Genomic DNA, 20,868 nt, shown 5'->3' on the forward strand with positions numbered 1-20,868 from the left:
CTGTCTTTCTCACCGGCGTGTTGTTTTCCGTGTCTCTCTTGTTTTCTCCTTTGTATGGAGAGTCGCTGTCCAGACTCAGCTTCTCCATACAGATTTCCCTAGAAACAAGCGCGCGCGCACACACACACACACACACACACACACACACACACACACACACACACACACACACACACACACACACACACACACACACACACACACACACACACACACACACACACACACACACAGACAGACAGACAGACAGACGGGCACGTACACAAACAGGGTGTTTAGACGACACACAGTACCGGGAAACACGGCAGGGAGAGACTGCAGGAACCATGCTGCTGGATGGACCCTCGCTGGGTGTGTGTTTTACCCGCTGGTGAGGCTGTGTGCATGGGGGCTGTAGGTTCCTGTGTTGTTGACGGTGGGGATGGCGTTCCGCAGCAGCCTCACCCACGTCCCGATGTCCACGTTCATCTGGCGCGCACGCAAGAAGGCCTTGCCTACACACACACACAACCCCATTGTAAACATCAATGCAGACTTCATCTCCGTCAACCTCGCCGCGCCGTTGAAACCAACCACAAGGGGGTGCTGCTGAGCTCCAAGCATACCAACGGTGTTGGTGGTGACAGTACAAAGCCATTGAATACCCTAAATACAATTCTACTTCCTGTTCCCCAGTTTGAGGTGACCAAACTGAATAATTGAAGAGCCATCCCCATGCCAACCACTGATAAGCCTGAAAACGTACCATTTGATAAGAGGGTGTGTAGGGCTAGTAGCAGAAGTATATTTGCATGATGTACGCCACAGAGCTGTATATAAGCATGCATGCAAATAGGGTAGAATGAGCAGGAGCACAAACCGTGTGAGGGTATGAAATGCTATTATAGAAGGAGTTATAAATGACCTCTTTACCATTAAAACCCATGCCAAAGAAGCAGTTTCACAAATCTGAATGCATCATGAGCAGACAGCCTTACAGCTGAAACGACATTGCAGCACAACGGATGAGCTTGTGCTCATTGGAGGGCTAACATTCGAGCCAAGTCCCGGTGAGACACGGCGAGTGGGCGGTGGTATGAAAGCCGCCCTCGACCTAATATTGAAACTCAGACAACAGTGTAGGCAGCGTCTGGGAAACCGTGTTGAGAGAGGTCCCCGGGCTGATGAAACGGACGCTCACCCTGCTGTTTGGAGAACACCTTCTTCTGCCTCTGAAGACGAGGGACTCTCTCGATCACAGGGTTGAAAAAGGTCACCTGGCACACACACACACACACACACACACACACACACACACACACACACACACACACACACACACACACACACACACACACACACACACACACACACACACACACACACACACACACACACACACCATTATTTGCTACATCATTATTTGCTAAACATATAGTATATTGTGTGCCTGCGCTATTTTGGCGAGCGTATTGGTATGTGTGCTCACACGTTTGTGTGTGCGAGATTGTGTGTGCTTGCGAGATTGTATGTCTATGTGCGAGATTGTGTGCGCCATTGTGTGAGTGTGTATGAGATTGGGTGCGAGATTGTATCTGTGCGTGTGCGAGCGCATGTACGTGTGTGCCCGTGAATGTGTCTAGGTTTGTGAGATTGTTTGTGTGCGTGTGTGTCTGTGTGTGTGTGTGAGAAACATTGTGTGCGCGTTTGTATGTGAGCAATTGTGTTTGTGCGTGAGGGAGACGAGTGCGTGTGAGAGACGATGGGTCAGTTGTGTACCTCGGCCAGCAGCAGCCCCTGTGGTTCCAGCTCCAGCTGCACTGTGTGCTTCTGGTTGTCCAGGAAGTCCTCCAGCTTCAGGTACTTCAGGGCACACAGAGACCTGTAGTCCCTCCAGTACACTGCTATCTCCATCTCCCTGGACTGTTACACACACACACACACACACACACACACACTGAAGACTTCAAACGCATCACAGACACGCAACACAGCTTTCACAGTCGGTGATCTCCACATAAAAAAATTCTCAACTATGTGCCCTTAATGTTTAGATCAGTACGCATCGATTTCGTAATGGGCACTCTTTCAACTCTTCCTTTTTAATAAATGTTTTAAAAACTTCCAGACGGATGAAAGGAAAGTTGTATGCAGATAGTAATTGGTCAAAGAAAATATCTGATGAAGTGGTTGACTCTTTATTAAACATACTAAAATCGAGTGAATACGATGGTACTTTGTTAAGTGTAAGCGTACTTACCCTCTCCAGCTCCACGGTGAAGGTCTGGTCCCAGGCCTGATCTCCTACGGTCTTCCAGGCTGTCTGACCCACCACGCCGTTGTCCATCTTCAGGACCGCACTCACCTCCGCTACGCCCACACAAAGACACACACACACACGTTAGGAATGACATAGCCATTCGTCAGCTAGTAAAATGCACTGCGAGAATATCCAATTTGACTGCGCCTGCCTCTGTACAACACTTTTGATGTCCCCGCACATTTCTGACAATCAGGGCAACTCCGATTGGTTCTGGGTAATCTATCTCGCCTGTCAATCACAGGTACAATGTCACCCAATAGTTGAGGGACGTAGAGCGGCAGGGGGCAGAGAGAGAGTGGACGTTGGCTTTTTATCATGAATCACCTGCCCTCTCTCGAATCCTACACAAAACAAACAGTTTACACAGCAGGACCTAGGGCTGTGGGATTAATTGAATTTTGATCGCTATTTCGCATTTTTCGCATATTTCGCATCAGTATTTTTGTTTCATTCATTAAATGTTTTATAGAAATTGCAAAAAGAAACAGCTGTATACATTTTTGTACATTATTTTTCGATTTTCTATTTAAACATTGTGTATTTATTTAAGGGGACATTTCAATGGTCTCAGTAACAACGTTTTTTGGAGAGAAATGCAGCATCATGTTTTCAAGCGCAAAAATAATTGTTTGAATAATCGTGATTTCAAAATTGACCAAATTAATCGTGATTATGATTTTTTTCCTAATCGACCAGCCCTAGCAGGACTGGCACATCCACTCACAAGAGAGCTCGTCCGTCTTGCTGGGGGTCTTGCCGCTGAGCGAGCCACTGCGTCCGTAGAGCCCCTTGGTGCCTCGCATGAAGGACTTACTGTCCCCGGGGCTGTAGCACGGCAACATGGCCGACGTGCCCTTAGCGCGGCCAGGCACCACCTCCAGCACGCCCACACAGCCCAACAGCTGCACCTGCAGGGTACCTGGGGACGGACGCACACGCGCACACACACACAATCACACACACAACCGTTAGAAATGACATAATTTGCCATGTTTTATTCAGTAAAATTACTACCTAAAAATCATGTCATCAGAAATATGTAACCCACTATATGATAAAACCCTAAAAATCATGTCATCAGAAATATGTAACCCACTATATGAGAAAACCCTAAAGTCCAATAGGTAGGCTTGGAGACTGATCTAACCAGCATCAATCTGGGTGGACACTCGTGATACAACAGGGCAGGTCAGATTTTTTATCTGGCAAAAGCTGTTCACTTACACTTGATAAATATGGGCCTGTATTATATCTCAATATATTTCAAGATTTTGAATGTGACAATATATATATATGAAAATATATATGTATGTTATTAACAATGTTTTTATTAACAAGGACAGAAGTATTTGGACTGGGTTCCAACCCAAACCAGTACATGACACGTTTGCCCATCCTCACCAGTGAGCGGCGAGGGCTTGCTGAGGGTGCTGTACTGGTTGCGGAGGTAGGGGGCGCCGTGTCGGGAGCTGAAGGCCGGCGAGGAGGCCAGGACCATCTCCTCCTTGATGAGGCTGGCCTTGGGGTGGTCCGCGGGGAGCTCGGCCAGCCTCTGGTCCAGGGCGTCCTGCAGGAGGTCCAGGCGCTGGGACGCCTCGCTCAGGAGGCACTGGGCCTGGGGAGAGGGGCCGGTTCATTTCCAGGCCCACAATGCATTTCACCTGCCCACCGTCAAGCAGTCTTCACAACTCCCCCTCAGCCTCACCAAGGTCTATGCATAGTCACATTTTTCGTATTTGATTTTTTAGGGGTGCCGGAACTTTCGGACCAATTCGGATACAAAAATTGCTTTTTACAAACTTTGCTGCTTATCAAAATGTTGGCTTCTTTATTGACCGAATACACCCGAATGCGCCCATCAAACTTAGAAATCAAACCAGGCAAAAACTGGCGGATCATCGAGTTTCGGGTTCATAGAAAGTAATGTGTTCGATTCGTTAAATGACGTTTATATTTGACTTTGTAATTATCGGCGTTGCGTTTGAAGACCTTAAAGACCTTTTGAGACATATTGATTCAAGCCAATAGATTTTCTACTATATATATATCTTTGCGAGTCATGGTCCACGTCTATATTTCCCAGGAATGAGATTGTTGCCTAAAGATCAGACTGCAGAGTTGGGAATAGGCACTGTACATCATAATAAATGCATTGTTGGTAATAACACATCGATCCCCCGGGAACCTTGCCTCTTGTGAGGCAAGGTTCTCACAAGAGGCCCTTGCGCTTGCTCCTGTCGTGTCCCAGGGCACGGCCAGTGGACCAAACCAGTGAAGAGAAGTCCACTGGCTGTGCCCTGCTTTCTAGAAACACTAATTACTTTTCCGTAATTAGTGTTGACTGACACCCGTGGTTGTCCTACGATGACTTCCAGTGAAAAACACCTTATAGTGGGCTCATAGGGTGTACAGTATATATAGCTTGTGTAGGGCCGGGTCGGGGCCGCCTATTGTGGGTCAGTGGATGAGGTCTGCCTTATGATCTCATAGGGTGTACACTTGTGGGCCAGTGGAGGGGGTGGGCTGACCTCGCTCAGGGCCTTCTTGTCCTGAACCTTGCTGGCCCCCAGGAGCCGCAGGACGTTTTTGGCCCCCTCGGCCACCGCGTGCTCCACCCTGTAGTGGTGACGGAGCTCCTCGATGCGCAGCTCCACTCCGCACATGTCGTTGTTACCTACCGGAAACACACACACACACACACACACACACACACACACACACACACACAGGTTAGGGTTACACAGTCCATAACCTGTTGTACCTTCACACACACATAGAGTTTATGTTAACAGTGACCAGGTGTATATAACAACTCACAATTTATCGAAGTATATTCCATTGAAATGATAAACCTGAATCTTATAATCCCTCATAATACTGTTTCACTACATGTTTAGACACATGCAGAGATGGGATGGGAAAACCATTGAAGGACATATGAGGCAGAGACCAAGCATAAACAACATTTATAGCATGCGAGGAGATGAGAGGGAGGGGGGAGGAGAAGGGTTTAACGGAGGGATTGATTTGTGCAGATGGAGTAGGATGGAAATGGAAAAGCCTTTGCATGGGAAAGTATCAGAAAATAGTCCCAATAGAGCGCAGTGACCCCCAATAGAATGATGAGATGGTGAGTATTCAGTTAGAGAGAGAGAGAGAGAGAGAGAGAGAGAGAGAGAGAGAGAGAGAGAGAGAGAGAGAGAGAGAGAGAGAGAGAGAGAGAGAGAGAGAGAGAGAGAGAGAGAGAGAGAGAGAGAGAGAGAGAGAGAATAGAGAGTGTGAGTGAGAGTGAGAGAGCAGGCAAATGGAGCGGGGGGGGGGGGGGGGGGTGCATGTTGATGCCTAATAAGGTGATGTGTCTTGAGTTCACATCCTGATAAGTGACCCTGCAGGTGGTGGGCCTGGAGAATGTCTCACAAGCATGCACAAACACGAGTTGTGCAGGACCTCAGCGATACTCAGAGTGACCTTCAAACCCAACAAAACACAACTAAAAATACAATGAGGCTTTGGAGCGAGAGGAGATAGAACAGAGACAGGAGGAGACATGCAAGACAGAGAGAGAGAGCTAGAGACAGAGGAGATGGAGACAGAGAGACATAGATGGACACAGAGAGGGATAAACAGAAAGCTAGATAGAGTGAGAGAGACACACCGATTCAAACGGAGAACAGAGAGCAGTAGAGACTGCGAGAGATAGATGGAGAATGAGTGACCGGCAGAGAGACAGGTGGCCTCTGCCAACATTCTGCCTCAGACCAAAATAATAACCAGAAGGTATCTGGAGCGATGGGCAAAGTTTACAAACTTATAGAAGAGCCATCCTGGAACACGGCGACTTCAAAAGCATTTACGGCTGCTGCCAGTAATAATCCATCTTAAACTACAAAATGTCTTTAAAACATGTTTATTTTTCCACAGAGGAGAAGCGGCCTCCCTTGAGTGGTCTGTCCAAACAGCCACCATCTTTCCCCGCTTTTAAAACACACCATTCTTCTTCATAACAGGAGTTCTCCTGGCCCCGGATGAATCCAAATCATAAAGAGCCCCACAGGAAAAACTCTATTGTTAGTCTCCATCTTTTATCACTAATGCCCTTCCAATCTCTCCCGAGAGCTCCCTTCTCCATCCCCCTCTACTTATGCCTCTCACTCCCTCTCTCCCTCTCCCTCCTTCTCCCATCTGTGGTTATGCGTTTCTACAAATCACAACCCCCACCCCCTCTCTCTATCTTCTCTCTCTCTGCTGACCATTCACCTCTCTCGTCCTTCGTCTAGCCCGTTTTGCTTTCCCAGCAGTGGCCATTAGGGTCCAAAATGCTCCTGCCTGGAAACGCCAGGCACGTGTTATGTCTCTGTATGTGTCCCACACGGCATCGACCCAACTGCCATTGTGACCGTGCGTGAGGGTGACTTTGTGCGTGCGTGTCTGAAGGTGTAGAAGAAGGCGCTGGTCCTTTCATTGTGGATTCCTACACTGCTTCTTTTTATTATCTCATCGTTTCCATGAAATGGGATCCAAGACGATTTTAAGAGACTGGGCGTGGTCAGGAATGGAACGGTTGTGATTTGACTCCCTAGTCCCCCCCTAGACGGTGCTCACCGCTGTTGATATTAGAGTCAATGGTTCTGGATCATCGTCATTTCAAAACGGACAGGGGTTCTGGCGACCAGCCTCACCTTGCGGGTCGTCGCTGTGCTCGGTGGCCTGCACGGCCTTGCGTATCTGCATGCGGATGATGTCGATCTTGGTCTTGCTGTCCTGCAGCATCTGCTGGGCTGTCTGAAGCATCTTCTTGTCCTGATTGGATGAGACATGAGGAAGCCGGTCACATGATGGAGACAGAGAGCCAAACATGAAAGCGAGATGAGGCGTTTAAGAAACTAACTTCAATGTACTGTGTCCTACAGTGTTTTTTCCCTTTATGTTGTCTCTATTTAGAATTTATTAGGAATACATTGGCTCCTTAGGAATATGATGTGTAGGATAAAGGATGCCATAAGTGGGATATAAAACATTAATACATGTTGAATTGAATAGTGTGTATGTGTTACATAAACGCACATGGTTGCATGCATTTGTCTGATCGATCTCAATTATCTAATCGGAGTAATGGATTGCAAGTAACTTGCCGTGTGTGTGTGTGCGTGCGTGCATGCATGCTTGTACGTCTTAAACTTTATGAATCCCTTTGGAAATTCTTACAGCATAAGAATAACGACGGCCTGTGTCTGATGGATCTCCAGTACCTTGGTGGATCCATTAGCGTAGATGGGGATCATGTTCTCGGCTCCTTGTTTGACCTTGAGCTCTATGTTGAGCTGTCTCTCCAGGGCCGAGATGCGGTCCAGCTGGGCGCTGGTCCGGCTCTCAGTGCCCGGCGACTGGGGACACTCGTCTTCATGGGGGGAGGAACGGATATGTATTCAAACACTATAGATCAATTCTCCCCCACTGCCGCAAATCTCTGACCAATCTTGGCCAATCTTGCCAAATATAGTCGGGGAATCCCTCTTGCTTGTGAATCACATGAGGACACAGAGGGTTGCTGTAGCTCAACCAAAGTGTCTTGGGGTTAATTTTTTTTATTTGCCATTTCACTCTGCAACTCTTGATTGTTTCCAACTGCAGCTTTAATGTAGCACTTTTCCAGCCTTCAGTTCTGTGACAGTCAAAGATTAAACTTGGGAGTTCCATTGGGCCGAAGGCATCCCACTCTGGAGCCACTGCTGCCAACTTCAATATATAAGCTCTGCACAGGTGACAAAATGTTGTAGGGCAGTTTGCACCCAAATATCAGGCTCCCCTCACAGTTGGTGCCAAGACTGAAGTTGACAGAGGCTTTCTAAGCTTGTAGTCATCTCCGGATACTTGACATCCTATTCAACACGAAGGGCTGATGTTCGTAGCAATTGGTGCACAGTGAGAGGAGATTGGAAAGCAATCAAGATGATCTAGAATCAGATAGGACCAATCATGACTTCAGACTGCAAGCAGGTATGGCTGGTATGGCCAGAAGACCGTCAGAAAATCAAGTCAGAATGGGATGATTTGTGCATCGGAATGGAAATACTGCAGTTAGCTTCCTGGTGGTCGAGACGTACCTTTACTCTCATCTCCTCCCTTCACCACGATGTGAGCATCCAGCTCCTGCAACTGAGCGTGGAGGTCCTCCAGCCGGCGGTTGGAGCTCCTCAGCTGACTGTCCACCTGTACAGGGCAGACCAGGCGATCCGTGTTGAGTATCCCTTATGAGAGTTCTTAAGAGGGACATCGTGTTGCATGGGTATTTGTTTCTACGGAAACCAAGGGATGATGGGATGTGTAGAACATGGCGAGAAACATGAGTGAAAAGCATCTGTCGAATTCAATCTGCATAAGAAGCGACTGGAAGATTTCAAGCTCATTTGTATGAAAGCCAACAAAATGTCTTAAAAGCCTATGATGCCAGGAAGCATATTTTGGGGTTTATAATCTATGTTACATAACCCCGCTTTGATGTCCGATCAACTTCCTGCCTGCCAGGATGAGGGGTAGCTTGTCAGACTACTAAAGAATATACGATCTAGAATAACCTCGAATAGCTGTATATGTTTTTGTTACCATGCTAGCCATAATAACTCATGTCATGCAATCCAAACTACCCTTCATGAAACCAGATTATTCTCATGTTACATTTATTTGAAGAGGTTCATCTTTTAATAATGCACTATTAAGGTAAATCCTTAAAGACATGAATAAAATGGACTAAAATGCACTCTAAAAAGACAAGACTATAAAGATCTCCAGCCCTACATGACGGATTATAATAATCTAGCTGGCATTAATCTCATTCAGACAGTGTGCTTGTCATTTCATGTTATCAGAGAGACTTGGCTTATTTTGTGGATTTACAAAAGATAGACCTCATCCTCATGACATCCTTTTCTACCGATATAAACATGCAGTTCAAAGAATATTCATGTTCTACAACACTGGTAAACATTGAGCAGTCAAAATGTTTAGCATGCTGCCTGGTCTTATTTAACATCAGCGATTACTCAACGGTTTTCATCTGAAGGCGTCAAGTGTTTTGGGGCAACTTAACATTACTCAATCACAAGTGGCAAGCGATTGAGACTAAATAGACGTCTTCCATTACAGTAAACACCAGAGCCCAAAGCTTTGTTTCAGTGGTGGTTACACTGGAACATGTTGGTGTATAAGAGCACTTATTAAAAAGATGAGTTAAAAAGTTGAAAGATGGTGTGATCTACGAGAGAGACGCAGAGGAACTGTCCTTATGAGGCTTTTGTCGGGATAAAAAACAAGTGGTTAGCAAAATAAAGAAGACAACCCCACCTTCTCCAGTGAACCAAGATAGCCTGCACTGTGACGAACGGGGGATTTTTGATCAAACACTAAACTTCACTATCCCAGCAACGTGAACCCACTCGTGAACCGCTTGCCGCCATGTTTATTGTTTAATGGGGTAGAAGGGTCGCATGGACTATACGTCATGCAGCTAAGGTTGGGTATTCATGCATGTGCGCGTGTCGGCTCATTAGCATCTGTACCGTGGCCTGAGCACAGCTCTCCGAAGTGTACTCAGACCACGGAATTGAACTGTCCTTGAGAACGGATGGCTTGCTCACACTAGCAAAACAATCTAGACTTTAGGGAGCAAACATACTTGGGCACGGTACAGATGGCCTAGTGGCAGTGCGTCCTAAGAGAACTGATCTTTACATGTTGGTGTATAAGAGCATTGATCTTTACACGTTGGTGTATAAGAGCACTGATCTTTACATCATGTTGGTGTATAAGAGCACTGATCTTTACATGTTGGTGTATAAGAGCATTGATCTTTACATGTTGGTGTATAAGAGCACTGATCTTTACATCATGTTGGTGTATAAGAGCATTGATCTTTACATCATGTTGGTGTATAAGAGCATTGATCTTTACATGTTGGTGTATAAGAGCACTGATCTTTACATGTTGGTGTATAAGAGCACTGATCTTTACATCATGTTGGTGTATAAGAGCACTGATCTTTACATCATGTTGGTGTATAAGAGCACTGATCTTTACATCATGTTGGTGTAGAAGAGCACTGATCTTTACATCATGTTGGTCTATAAGAGCATTGATCTTTACATGTTGGTGTATAAGAGCACTGATCTTTACATGTTGGTGTATAAGAGCACTGATCTTTACATCATGTTGGTGTAAAAGAGCACTGATCTTTACATGTTGGTGTATAAGAGCACTGATCTTTACATGTTGGTGTTTAAGAGCACTGATCTTTACATCAGGTTGGTGTATAAGAGCACTGATCTTTACATGTTGGTCTATAAGAGCACTGACCTTTACATGTTGGTGTATAAGAGCACTGATCTTTACATGTTGGTGTATAAGAGCACTGATCTCTACATGTTGGTGTAGAAGAGCACTGATCTTTACATCTTGTTGGTGTATAAAAAGCACTGATCTTTACATCTTGTTGGTGTATAAGAGCACTGATCCTTTCAACATGTTGATGTATAAGAGCTAGAGCCCGACCGATTAATCGGCGGGCCGATATTATCGGCCGATATTAGGCATTTTCCAAACTATCGGTATTTATAATGGCAGATTAATAAATAGTGCAATAGCTTTTAATACACAAGTAATATGGATCATGTGTAGTATATGTTGCAGTGCAAATGTGCATGCTGAGGAGAGTTGGTCCGTGTACAGCTACTTCTGAAAGTGTGTGTGCCACAGGCCATAGTGTCCATTGTCCCTGAACCTGATGGATAAACCTTCCCGGAAGCAGGCAGGTCCGGGAGGCTGCAATGCCGCTTGCCAGACGGCAGCAGCTGAGACAATCTATGGTCCGGGTGGCTGCTCTTTGATAATCCTGCGGTTTTACTGGCACGCTGCATTGCATTTTGCTGTGTGGTTTTGTGGCTGTGTGTGTGATCTTGTGCTTGCCTGTCTTGCATCTGCAAATAGACTGTGGTGTTGTAACTGCCATTGTCGTCCTAGAAATAAACTGAGCTACAGAAGCACCCTGTGGCTTGGCCGGCCTGGCATAATCTATTTATTTAGCATCAGGACCTTTTATACTTTCGTACTTTAATGGAAGGTATGACTATAGTAAGTTCAAAACCGAAAAAAAAACCTGGAAATCTGTCAGAAACTGTTAAATGTGACCATGGGCCAATCGAGAATGAAAAGAAATAGTAATTCCTATTTATCTTTTTATTATAATTTATTTAAGTAATAATAATTTTGTACAAACAGAAGGGGTAAGCGTGACTTAAAGGACAATTCCGGTGTAAAGTGGATTTGGGATATGTTTGGTATGATTACGAGTTGGAACGTTCGTTTTGGAGCACAAAAACCGCATATAGACACATTCTTCAGTTGGCTGTTTTTAGCCGATTCTATCAAAACGCTATAAACTCGATAGGTAGATTGACGAAGAGAGAGATTGTGACATCCGTCAGCAACACGCAAGCTCTGTGTTCGCCAATCTACTTATCGAGTCTTAAAAAAAAGATGGCGTCGACGGGTGAACTACTGATGGTATTGTGTGTATAAAATGTCCTTTTTAATAAACAATCTGTACACTTACAAAGTTATCAATGCCTCGTTTTAAATGTTAAGACCCTTATTATACTACCAAAGAAGTGTCGGGCTTCTTCTAGCCTTTTAAGTGGTTTTAAAATATCGAATTAGTTTTTACCATAACAAATGCCTCCATCGTTCCAAGTTTATAGCGTTTTGGTAGAATCTGATAAAAACAGCCAACTTAAGAATGCGTCTACACACGCTTTTTTGCTCCCAAACGAACATTCCAACTCGTTATCATACTAAACATATCCCAGATCCATTTTACACCGGATTTGTCCTTTAACAGAACGCAGTGGCCTTGGGAAATACAAATATCAATGGCCAAAGCACCAAGTTCTGGCAGTGTCCAGTGTCCGTTCATGGCTCTGTTCTGCAGTGGCAACACGGCACATGGGTCCGTGTTTAGCAACTAGGGAGCGGGGACTGTGCGAACCATGCCCTGCTTTACTACTATGCAGTCGAAAAGCAGCAATGCTGAGTAAGTGAGTGAATGATCTATACTGCATGACGGTGTATGAGAGGTCATGCTCTGGGTGTGCTGGAGTTAAGCGTCTTATCCACGATGTGTTCGTTTCCATTTTTATATTTGTGGGGAAAGCCATCATGGAAATTAATAGCAAAGAACGTTATGTTAAATGCAGATACATATATAGATCTCTATCTTTAGAAATCCCTCTTGATCAGCATAGACTACAAATATGTCCCAATTAAGTAAAGCTACCAGCAAATGGAAAAGTTACATATTGCAACTTAAAATAAATAATTAAGCATGATCGTCAAGGAAAATGTATCCAAGATCAGAGGACATATAAAAGGTTGTTGTATTGAGTCCTTTCACTTGGCTCCATCTAGTCACCAAACCAGGGGCCGCAGCTGTCCGCCATTGTGACACATTCAATGCATAACAAAAGGTTTTCTGGTCCAAATGGTTACACACACACAAACACACACACACACTACCGTGTTACATCCAACACTGGACCTCAACACCAAGGGGGGTCTAACTCGTGGCCAGGCTCACTTGCTGTGCGTTCTTCTTGTCCGTGGTGGCCCTCCGCAGGTTCTCCGCCCCCACCTTGATCTTCAGCTCCTTGCGGATCTCGCTGCGGATCCTCTCCCGCTCCTCGTCCAGACGCTGCTGGATGCTGGACTCAGAGAAGTCTGTGCTCTGGTCCAGACCCAGCTGCTCCAGCACCGAAAGCCCGCCGGGGTCACTCTGTATCACGGACACAAGGGGAGGTGAGGGAGGGAGGTGAGGGAGGGAGGTGAGAGAGAGAGGATGGATGGGATGGCAGAGAAAGGCAGAAGACGTTAAAACAGAGGGTTAGAAATGTCTTTAGAAAATGATTTAGACTTTCATTTAGCTTTAACCAATGACATGGGAGAAATCTGTGAAAACACTTCAATGATTAACAGCTCCAGAGATTATAGAGAGGGGTCCACAGTGTGAGTGTCTCACACGCGCGAAATCCCAACAGAGCACATCTCCCGTCATCACTGCTCTGTTCTATAACGACGATTTGCATCACATTGACGCACAAATGTAAACCTAAAATGAATGTGGTTCAAAATGTTGTTAGTCATCACCATACCAAAGCGTCCACCATGCTTAGTTCAACTAGCATAATTTCCCCTGGTTGACAAAGCCAGAAGTTCAGTCTCGAGTAATAGGCTACGTTTAGACTAGACACAGCAACCACTACTAAAGACATGTGCTTCCACGCCCTCTGCCATCCCAGGCTCCAGGGATGGTGGACAGGAGATGGCTGGGAAAGAGAGAGCAAACGGGGGGGGGGGGGGGGGGGGGGGCGACAGAGGAAGTGGAGGGAAAACATTGAGAGAGGAGACACACACACACACACACACACACACACACACACACACACACACACACACACACACACACACACACACAAAAAGAGAGCGAGAGAGAGAGAGAGTCAGGAAGGGCAGCCAGGAAGTGAAAAAGTTTTGGGTCCCTCAGGTTGTTGTTTATATCACCTTAAAAACCTATACAGTGTCAGGGCTCATTACAATAGACACGGTACGTTCAACCAACGCACTCAACCGAGCAATACGCTGAAGTCAGTTCCACGGCATGCCATCGTCCGCTCTACTGTCGAGCTTTCTCTTCTCTTGTGTTTGGTCATCTTATTCAGATATGAAGTAAAAATACAACCCAACAACGTCTAGCTGAAGGTTATTACAGTGACATTTATGGAGAAGTCTGGTATAAGACTTCTCCATAGTCTAACTCCACATAAATAATTTTCCTTTCTATCTGACAAGTCAAGCCTCTGATTCCACAAACAACTCCCAGTCGTAATTCATTAAGTTTAGATTCTACAATTGGGTATCACAATGAGCAGTGTTTTTTCTTCCTATCATGATGATACAATACCATTCATTAGCGATATATCCCATTGCTGTCCATCCCTACTTTCAGTTGACTGGGCCACACAGCCCCACAAACTCCAATCAACACATTGGCAGCGCAGTAGGCGAGATGGCACTGCGTTCAGGGGTATCCGTCAGGTCAGCGTGTCATTCCCATGTAACCTCTCAACAAACCAACACAAACGAGTACAATAGTTCACCTCTGAGCTGCCCTCATTATCCTCATCGCCATGCCAACACATAGTCCCAAAGTTGAGATGCCAAGTGAAAAGACTGAGGAAAAAACGTCAAAAACCCTGAAACATTCTCCAGCAAAGCGTGCACTGAAATCCACCCAGACAGGAAAATGTGGCATGGGAAGGGAGGTGAAAAGTGAGAGAGAGATACAGAAAGAGCGAGCAATACAGAAAGAGCGAGCGAGCGAGTGAGAGAGAGAATCAGAGTTAAGTGAGGGAGCAGGGGAACGCCTTCTGAAGAGGATATCCGTCCCAACACCAAGCAGTTCAGGCCTTTCCTGTTTCCCCTACGGGTCCACTGTCAGACGAGCGAGAAACGCGCAAGAGAGGTTTATGGATGGAGAGAGAGAGTGCGGGAGCGAGAGAGCGAGCGTTCAAGAGTCAAGACTAACAAAGAAGTTCCATAAATCATGCATTAATCGAGCTGTCATCCATATTTTAACATTAACCCATGTTTTAAATCAATGTCTTCTGTTCCTGAAACTGGATTTGAACCTGTTTGTAGTCCTTTCTCCTGCTGGCTCTTTGCAGTTAGAGTCGTTTTGGCAGGAAGTTATTTGTGTAGGATTCCGCCTCTTCTTTGGAGTTTATGCATACATTTGGGTCAGGGGTATCCCTGTGGGAGGAAGCCGATCTGGAAGGATATGTTTTCTATGTACTGGAAGGAAGCCAGGGAGTAGTAGTGGGAGGGGCCTCAGCCTTCTGCTCGACCATTCACTTCCTCCAGGAACCTGCCCTCTGGGACCCCATTGGCTGCCAGCCTGCCAAAGCCCACTCTTTAAAATGTACCACTGTTAAATATCGCACCCTGTTAAGTAACGCATTGAACGTGTTGACAAAATTATTATGGATCCAGGCAGCACATCTAAACATAAATGTATCCCCTTGTAAATAAATATCACTTCCTGTTCATGAAGGGTTAGATAGGGTAAGATCAATATAGATAAGATCTCCTCAGAATTACGTGTAAGAGGTTACGCCTTATCCATCTTGGAGAAGGTATGCAAAAGTACAAAAACGTGAGTCTCACTCCTCAAGAAAAGTACCCGAATGAACCATGAATTAGAATCCATGGAACAGGACATGTATACTTTCATCGTATCATTTGCCAATATCTATCAAAATGGCTCAATAGTTAACCATCACTTTCGGGAGAATCCTTCACTCCAGATATTTGTATTTCGCACGCCAGTTTTATTTAATTGTATACGTGTATTCTCTGTGTAAATCCATGCACCGAACCGTGACGTCCGTACCGATTCGATTCAATACGAATACATGTATCGTTAGACCCCTAGTAGAACGTAGATAGCAACACAGTTCCTCCCCTCTCCAATGCTCCGACCTCTTAGTTTAATGTGTGTATCTGCATTCTGCACAGCAACCCAGTAGCTGAATCAAGCCCAACACTGCTGGGACAAATCGAGGCAACCAAACCCTTAAAGCGCCAGGGTTGCACTCTAGCAACTGTTGCTATTCAGGTCCCATTTCACAGAGAATCCCAGGGCTGCCAAACAGGTTGTGGAGATTCTGAATCACTGACTTTCGAGGGAGTGAAGCAGAGGCCTTATTCCAGTAATACAATGTGTTTTCCAGTAGAAGATAAGTTAAACAAGAGATAGAAGAGATGTAATCTGATCCTTCAGAAGGCTCCAACAGTCCAATTATTTGTATTAGTTGGAGGGCTTTGCACCTCCACCACGGGATATTAACTAACAACTATCCGACATATCTGGTGTCTGTTTAAGAGGAAATTAGCTCAAAAGGCAGATCCATTTTCCATTTCCTTAGACCCTCTTCAACACAGACATAGCCATTGTTTTGTACAAAACCTTGTACTCTGGCCTATTATTTATTTAACGCAGAACATAATAAAGCAAGGGTTCAGCCTCTCATCTGGAAAATAAGCGTACCTAGAATTTGCCCACGCCTTAACCAAGTGTTTTCTGCCACCAATAGTGGCACAAAACAAGAGCAGATAGCAGCAACAGACACAGACAAGGCAAGTCAATCCATATTTCCAGCGACACCTTAGATTATATTTGAAATCAAAATAAACCAAGTTCAATAAGATCAAAGTCATGACATATTAGATGAGGGATATCTTGAAGTGTCCCCAAGACAGAACACTCTCCAAATACACCAGAGCAAAGTAATAGTCTTGGTGTGCCACCACAGCTTAAGCTTGACCACTTCAGTAAACAAGAAAAATAAAGTTCAGCATTTGACAAAATGGGGTTGTGTTGACCAGGCATGACTGAGCACAACTGAGGATACCAGGCCACCCACACATTCCTAAACACATCGGTCACATGATCACACACGATGTATCACAGAATTAAATCTAACCCAACTGTGCCACCAACTTCCTGTTTTTACAGCACCCGCCGCTTCTCAAACTAGGCCAAGCGGTAGAGTTCAGTCTACACACTTCATCATCAACATACCTTTAGACATTTGCATTAATGCAAGTATTCAAAGTATTTCAATGATGAAAGACTGAGACAATAAATGCATTAAAGGAAGATTCTAACCAATGATGTCTACGATGTGTTTGTGTAAGGGTTTTGAGGCTGGGAAAGATTTTAGCCATGATGGACGTGTTGAACAAAACCTCAACTTACGGTATGTACATCGACCAAGCATTTCTCAAACCATGGGACGTAAAGCAGCAGCTACTCGGCCGAAAGACTAAACTTTGTGACTAAAATATTGCTGTATTGAATGATTGATTGTTTAAACCTGCCCTACAAGTATGTTGATATGGGTGCCAAATACTCATCGACCAATCAGACCATGAAATTGCATCAAAATCACATGTCACATCATTCACAATCACTGATTGAAAACCCACTTTTTTTTTAACATTAATGTTATTTGGCAATTCAAGTTCTGCATATTCCTGTTTATTCATGAAGGCTGACTGTGGAGTCCTACTGGGACCTTGCATGCAGAAGTTTTGGGAAGGCTGCGTTAAACTACAAAAAAAACTGAATATTCTATCGCAATACACAAATCTATAGCATCATCAGGGGCCTGCCGGTCAGTTTCCCCAACTCAAAGTCAACTAAATATGCACACTAAGGAAATGGCATGATAAATATTTACACAATAAATCATCGATGCATGAGAGCAATGAACCAAGATTATGATCTGCAGCGCTAAAGTAAGATTGTCTGCCAATAATAATGAGAAGACTGCCAACTCAAGGCTGCACGCGTGCGTGTGTGTGTACGAGAGAGACGGGCAGGACTCAAGGGAGACACACAGACTGAAAAAATATAAAAAAGAGGAATAACATTAATCAAGCTTAAAATCCATACAGGAAAGAGGAAAAAATAAAAAATAAACAGGATTCTGCTGATGGTCACCAACAGGGCAGTGACCTTACACCCGCCCCCAAAACACTGGAGTCGAGGCTGACCTCCCTCCTTCTTTAGGACCCCTCCGCACTGGCCCTATATTATTTTCTTGCCCCCTTCCTTCCCTCTTCTACTCTTCATCTCCTTGCACTTAACTGTTATTGTACAACGAAATACAGGGTTGACATAAAATCCTAACATTAAGAGTTTGCCATTGCTGGCCTCACTGTGTGCTATGGCACAGCTCTGATGAAATAAAATGATTATAATAAATACTTTATCCATATCATGCAGCCCTACTATATTTGTAATCTAACTATGCAGAATCCAACCCCCATTCTCATTTTGTAATTATTATAATGAGTGGACGCAGCAGACCAGAGAGCTGCTGGATGATCTGCACACCGTCCACTCACACACACACACACGGACAGTTGGTTCTGACACCGTCGACAATCAAATACAAAGCCTCTGGAGGAGGAGGAGGGTTCCTCATGTGATGGTGAAACAGCAGCAGAATCCTAACCCCTGAGGGTAAAATAAACACACTGGTGTTTTGCAGTGGGGATAGGATTTTGGTGTTGGAGCTTAACAGCAGATTTATTTCCATTGTTTTTGACAGTGTGTTTATGACATTACTGCGGGACAAAATAGTAGAAGAAATGGAAGTTTATCCTATTGACCTCAAAAACCGGCCTAATACGACAGCTATGATGGATATCGTATTTAGATTATCTGCAACATTATCTGAATTACTGATTTCTTTTAACGTGTTTTTGAAAAGATACGACTGCATATGGATTTCAAAGAGGTGAATTCAAAACAAATAAATTCAGATGTTGTTGATTTCAAACTATAATATTTTAATGTTATAAATTACATTGTGTTAAGAATAAACATATACAAAATCGAATCGCTTTTACAATTCAAAATGTTATGCTAGTCATTTGCTTCCATACAAACTCAACACGGTTATACTTCCCCATATTTTGATGAATTAAGTTTGGAAAAATGAGTGAACAAAGTGAAAAGGAAGTGCACTAGAACCCTGGCTTCAACGAGGATGTGCCATAATTCCTCAGATAAAATAAATAACTAAAAAGGTTAACATTGACGGAAGGATTAACCAATTCTAAAAAGTAATACAGACAGCAATATACGTGGGTGGAGGGGGGATTTGGATGGTCAGGGAGAGACATGATCAACGAACAAACATTCTGCGGTGGGAATGTAAACAGAAGAGAGGCGGGCTGGGCTCGGTGGACTGTTTGCCTACCACTAATAAACCAGACGTAGTTTGTCTGAACAGGTAGAGCGGCGGAGCACAGAGGACGAGGGAGAGCAAAAAACATGAGGGAGGAAACAAAATTGATGGATTTGGCGGTTAAAAAGATTAATTTATCCAGTTTCGGAGTCCAGAAAACCTCCCCGAAATACCAATTCCCTTAGGCTCTCCGGCTCTCTCACCACGTACATCAAGCCTCACACTCCTTTCACGTCAAAGCACCGAAGTTTCACCTCCGGGCTCCACCATCAGAGCTCTTCTATGCGACCCCCCACGACGACAACCTTTCTCAGAACTGCTGGAGCCAGATAACACAACACGAGCCCGCCAACCAGGCTGGATCCGTCATTCAGTGCGGCCCGGCCTCTGGTGAAGACGAGGAGACAACCTGTGGTTCGTCTGTGGCCCCCCTGCCTGGCAGGAGGCCCCCCCCCCCCCCCCCCCCCCTGCTGCACAGCAGTCTGTCGTTCAATGCCTGTCACTACCAACACATGCCTCGTCGTCACTGTTTGGGCCCCGACAGCTGCCAATCACGTCTGTTCCCAGCTCTTTAAAGAGTCTGTGAGAAGCCCGACCACCTGTCAATTAGCCCAAGGGCGGTAACCCATGGCGACGGGCCCATTCCCGGTGGGCGGACTGTGAGCGAATGTATTAAATTGAAGAAAGTGATAGATTTTTAAAGTGGACTTTTAGAATGGAGTGGAATAGAGAACGGATCACAAGATTGAGCGGCATCTCCCTGTTAACAGCTGCTATGAAATAATATATGTCTCCCAACTGTCTGTGGTAGTAGAACCAGCAGACTTCGCTGCAAAAGTTAATGGTGCTGGTGAGGATTGTGGATATGAAAAACATGCCTGCACAGAGAACAACAATGTGTTACACGATACATAAACATGCCTTAATATACATTCCAGAGGGTTCTGTGAGCTATTTGAAAATACATGCATGTGTGTAGTGATCTGGTAGGTGGGAGGCGAGCTTTTCAATGGTAGGGACATTGTCAGGCCCTGTGTGATTCAACCGGGTCTGTCCTCGCGTGCGTGATATGGTATGGTATGATTGCTATGGCAGCCCTTTTAGAGTCGCCCTATATGGGCTAAATACAGACTACAGCAGAATGGAGCTTCATAGACTGCCTTTGGATGAAATGTGTCAAGGTACACACACACTAAATTGACAATATAACTTTTTTTGATTAAATTATTTTGTGCCATGCTCCGACAGGCAACCACGCTGGTGGGGGACACAGGTGACATGACCTCTGAACTTTTTCATAAGGGAGTAGTGGAACAAGTGTGAGTAATGACTTCAAACGGTTTAGTCATTAACGTTGCGAATATTCATAGTGAGATCCTGTCAGAATACCCATATCACTGGCGAAAGTTGCTAACTATTTGGGCAGTTTGATTACTTAGCTAGCAAGTTAAGAGTTGGTGGATGTCGTGGGAAATATGCTTTGAGTGCATGTAGCTTGTTTTGGATCAGGATGTGTTACATGATTGGCTTTTTGGCGGGGCTAATTTGAATATTAGCTTGCTGAAGTTCAAGGCAGTGATTAAGGCTCACCATTTTATGAAAGGTCGTCTTAATCTTAGGTAATTAAAGCTTGTGTCTTCCAAGTGAGCTTTCCCTCTTTCCTCCTGTTAACAAGGACATGCACTGCAACAGTTTCAAATACAA

At 44.9% G+C, this 20,868-nt stretch overlaps 1 protein-coding gene across 2 annotated transcripts in view; it reads right to left on the minus strand.

Annotated features, from left to right (window-relative positions):
• pkn1a (protein kinase N1a) overlaps positions 1-20,868 on the minus strand; it is a 41,177-nt gene that overhangs the window by 7,346 nt on the left and 12,963 nt on the right. Inside the window, exons 1-13 of one of the 2 annotated variants that reach the window (XM_079729249.1) lie at positions 14,503-14,636; positions 12,927-13,121; positions 8,407-8,512; positions 7,552-7,700; positions 6,982-7,102; positions 4,831-4,976; positions 3,704-3,917; positions 3,027-3,221; positions 2,240-2,349; positions 1,759-1,902; positions 1,181-1,256; positions 365-494; positions 14-98 (exon numbers count right to left, since the gene is read on the minus strand). In XM_079729249.1, coding sequence (XP_079585375.1) covers positions 14-98; positions 365-494; positions 1,181-1,256; positions 1,759-1,902; positions 2,240-2,349; positions 3,027-3,221; positions 3,704-3,917; positions 4,831-4,976; positions 6,982-7,102; positions 7,552-7,700; positions 8,407-8,512; positions 12,927-13,121; positions 14,503-14,544 — 1,713 coding nt within the window. In that variant the 5' untranslated portion in view covers positions 14,545-14,636. Of the gene's footprint in view, positions 1-13; positions 99-364; positions 495-1,180; positions 1,257-1,758; positions 1,903-2,239; positions 2,350-3,026; positions 3,222-3,703; positions 3,918-4,830; positions 4,977-6,981; positions 7,103-7,551; positions 7,701-8,406; positions 8,513-12,926; positions 13,122-14,502; positions 14,637-20,868 lie in introns of those variants that run through there. The other variant, XM_079729250.1, reaches the window with a different exon arrangement.

Source organism: Pollachius pollachius (assembly GCF_949987615.1).
Source record: "Pollachius pollachius genome assembly, chromosome: 2".
Classification (NCBI taxonomy): Eukaryota; Metazoa; Chordata; class Actinopteri; order Gadiformes; family Gadidae; genus Pollachius; species Pollachius pollachius.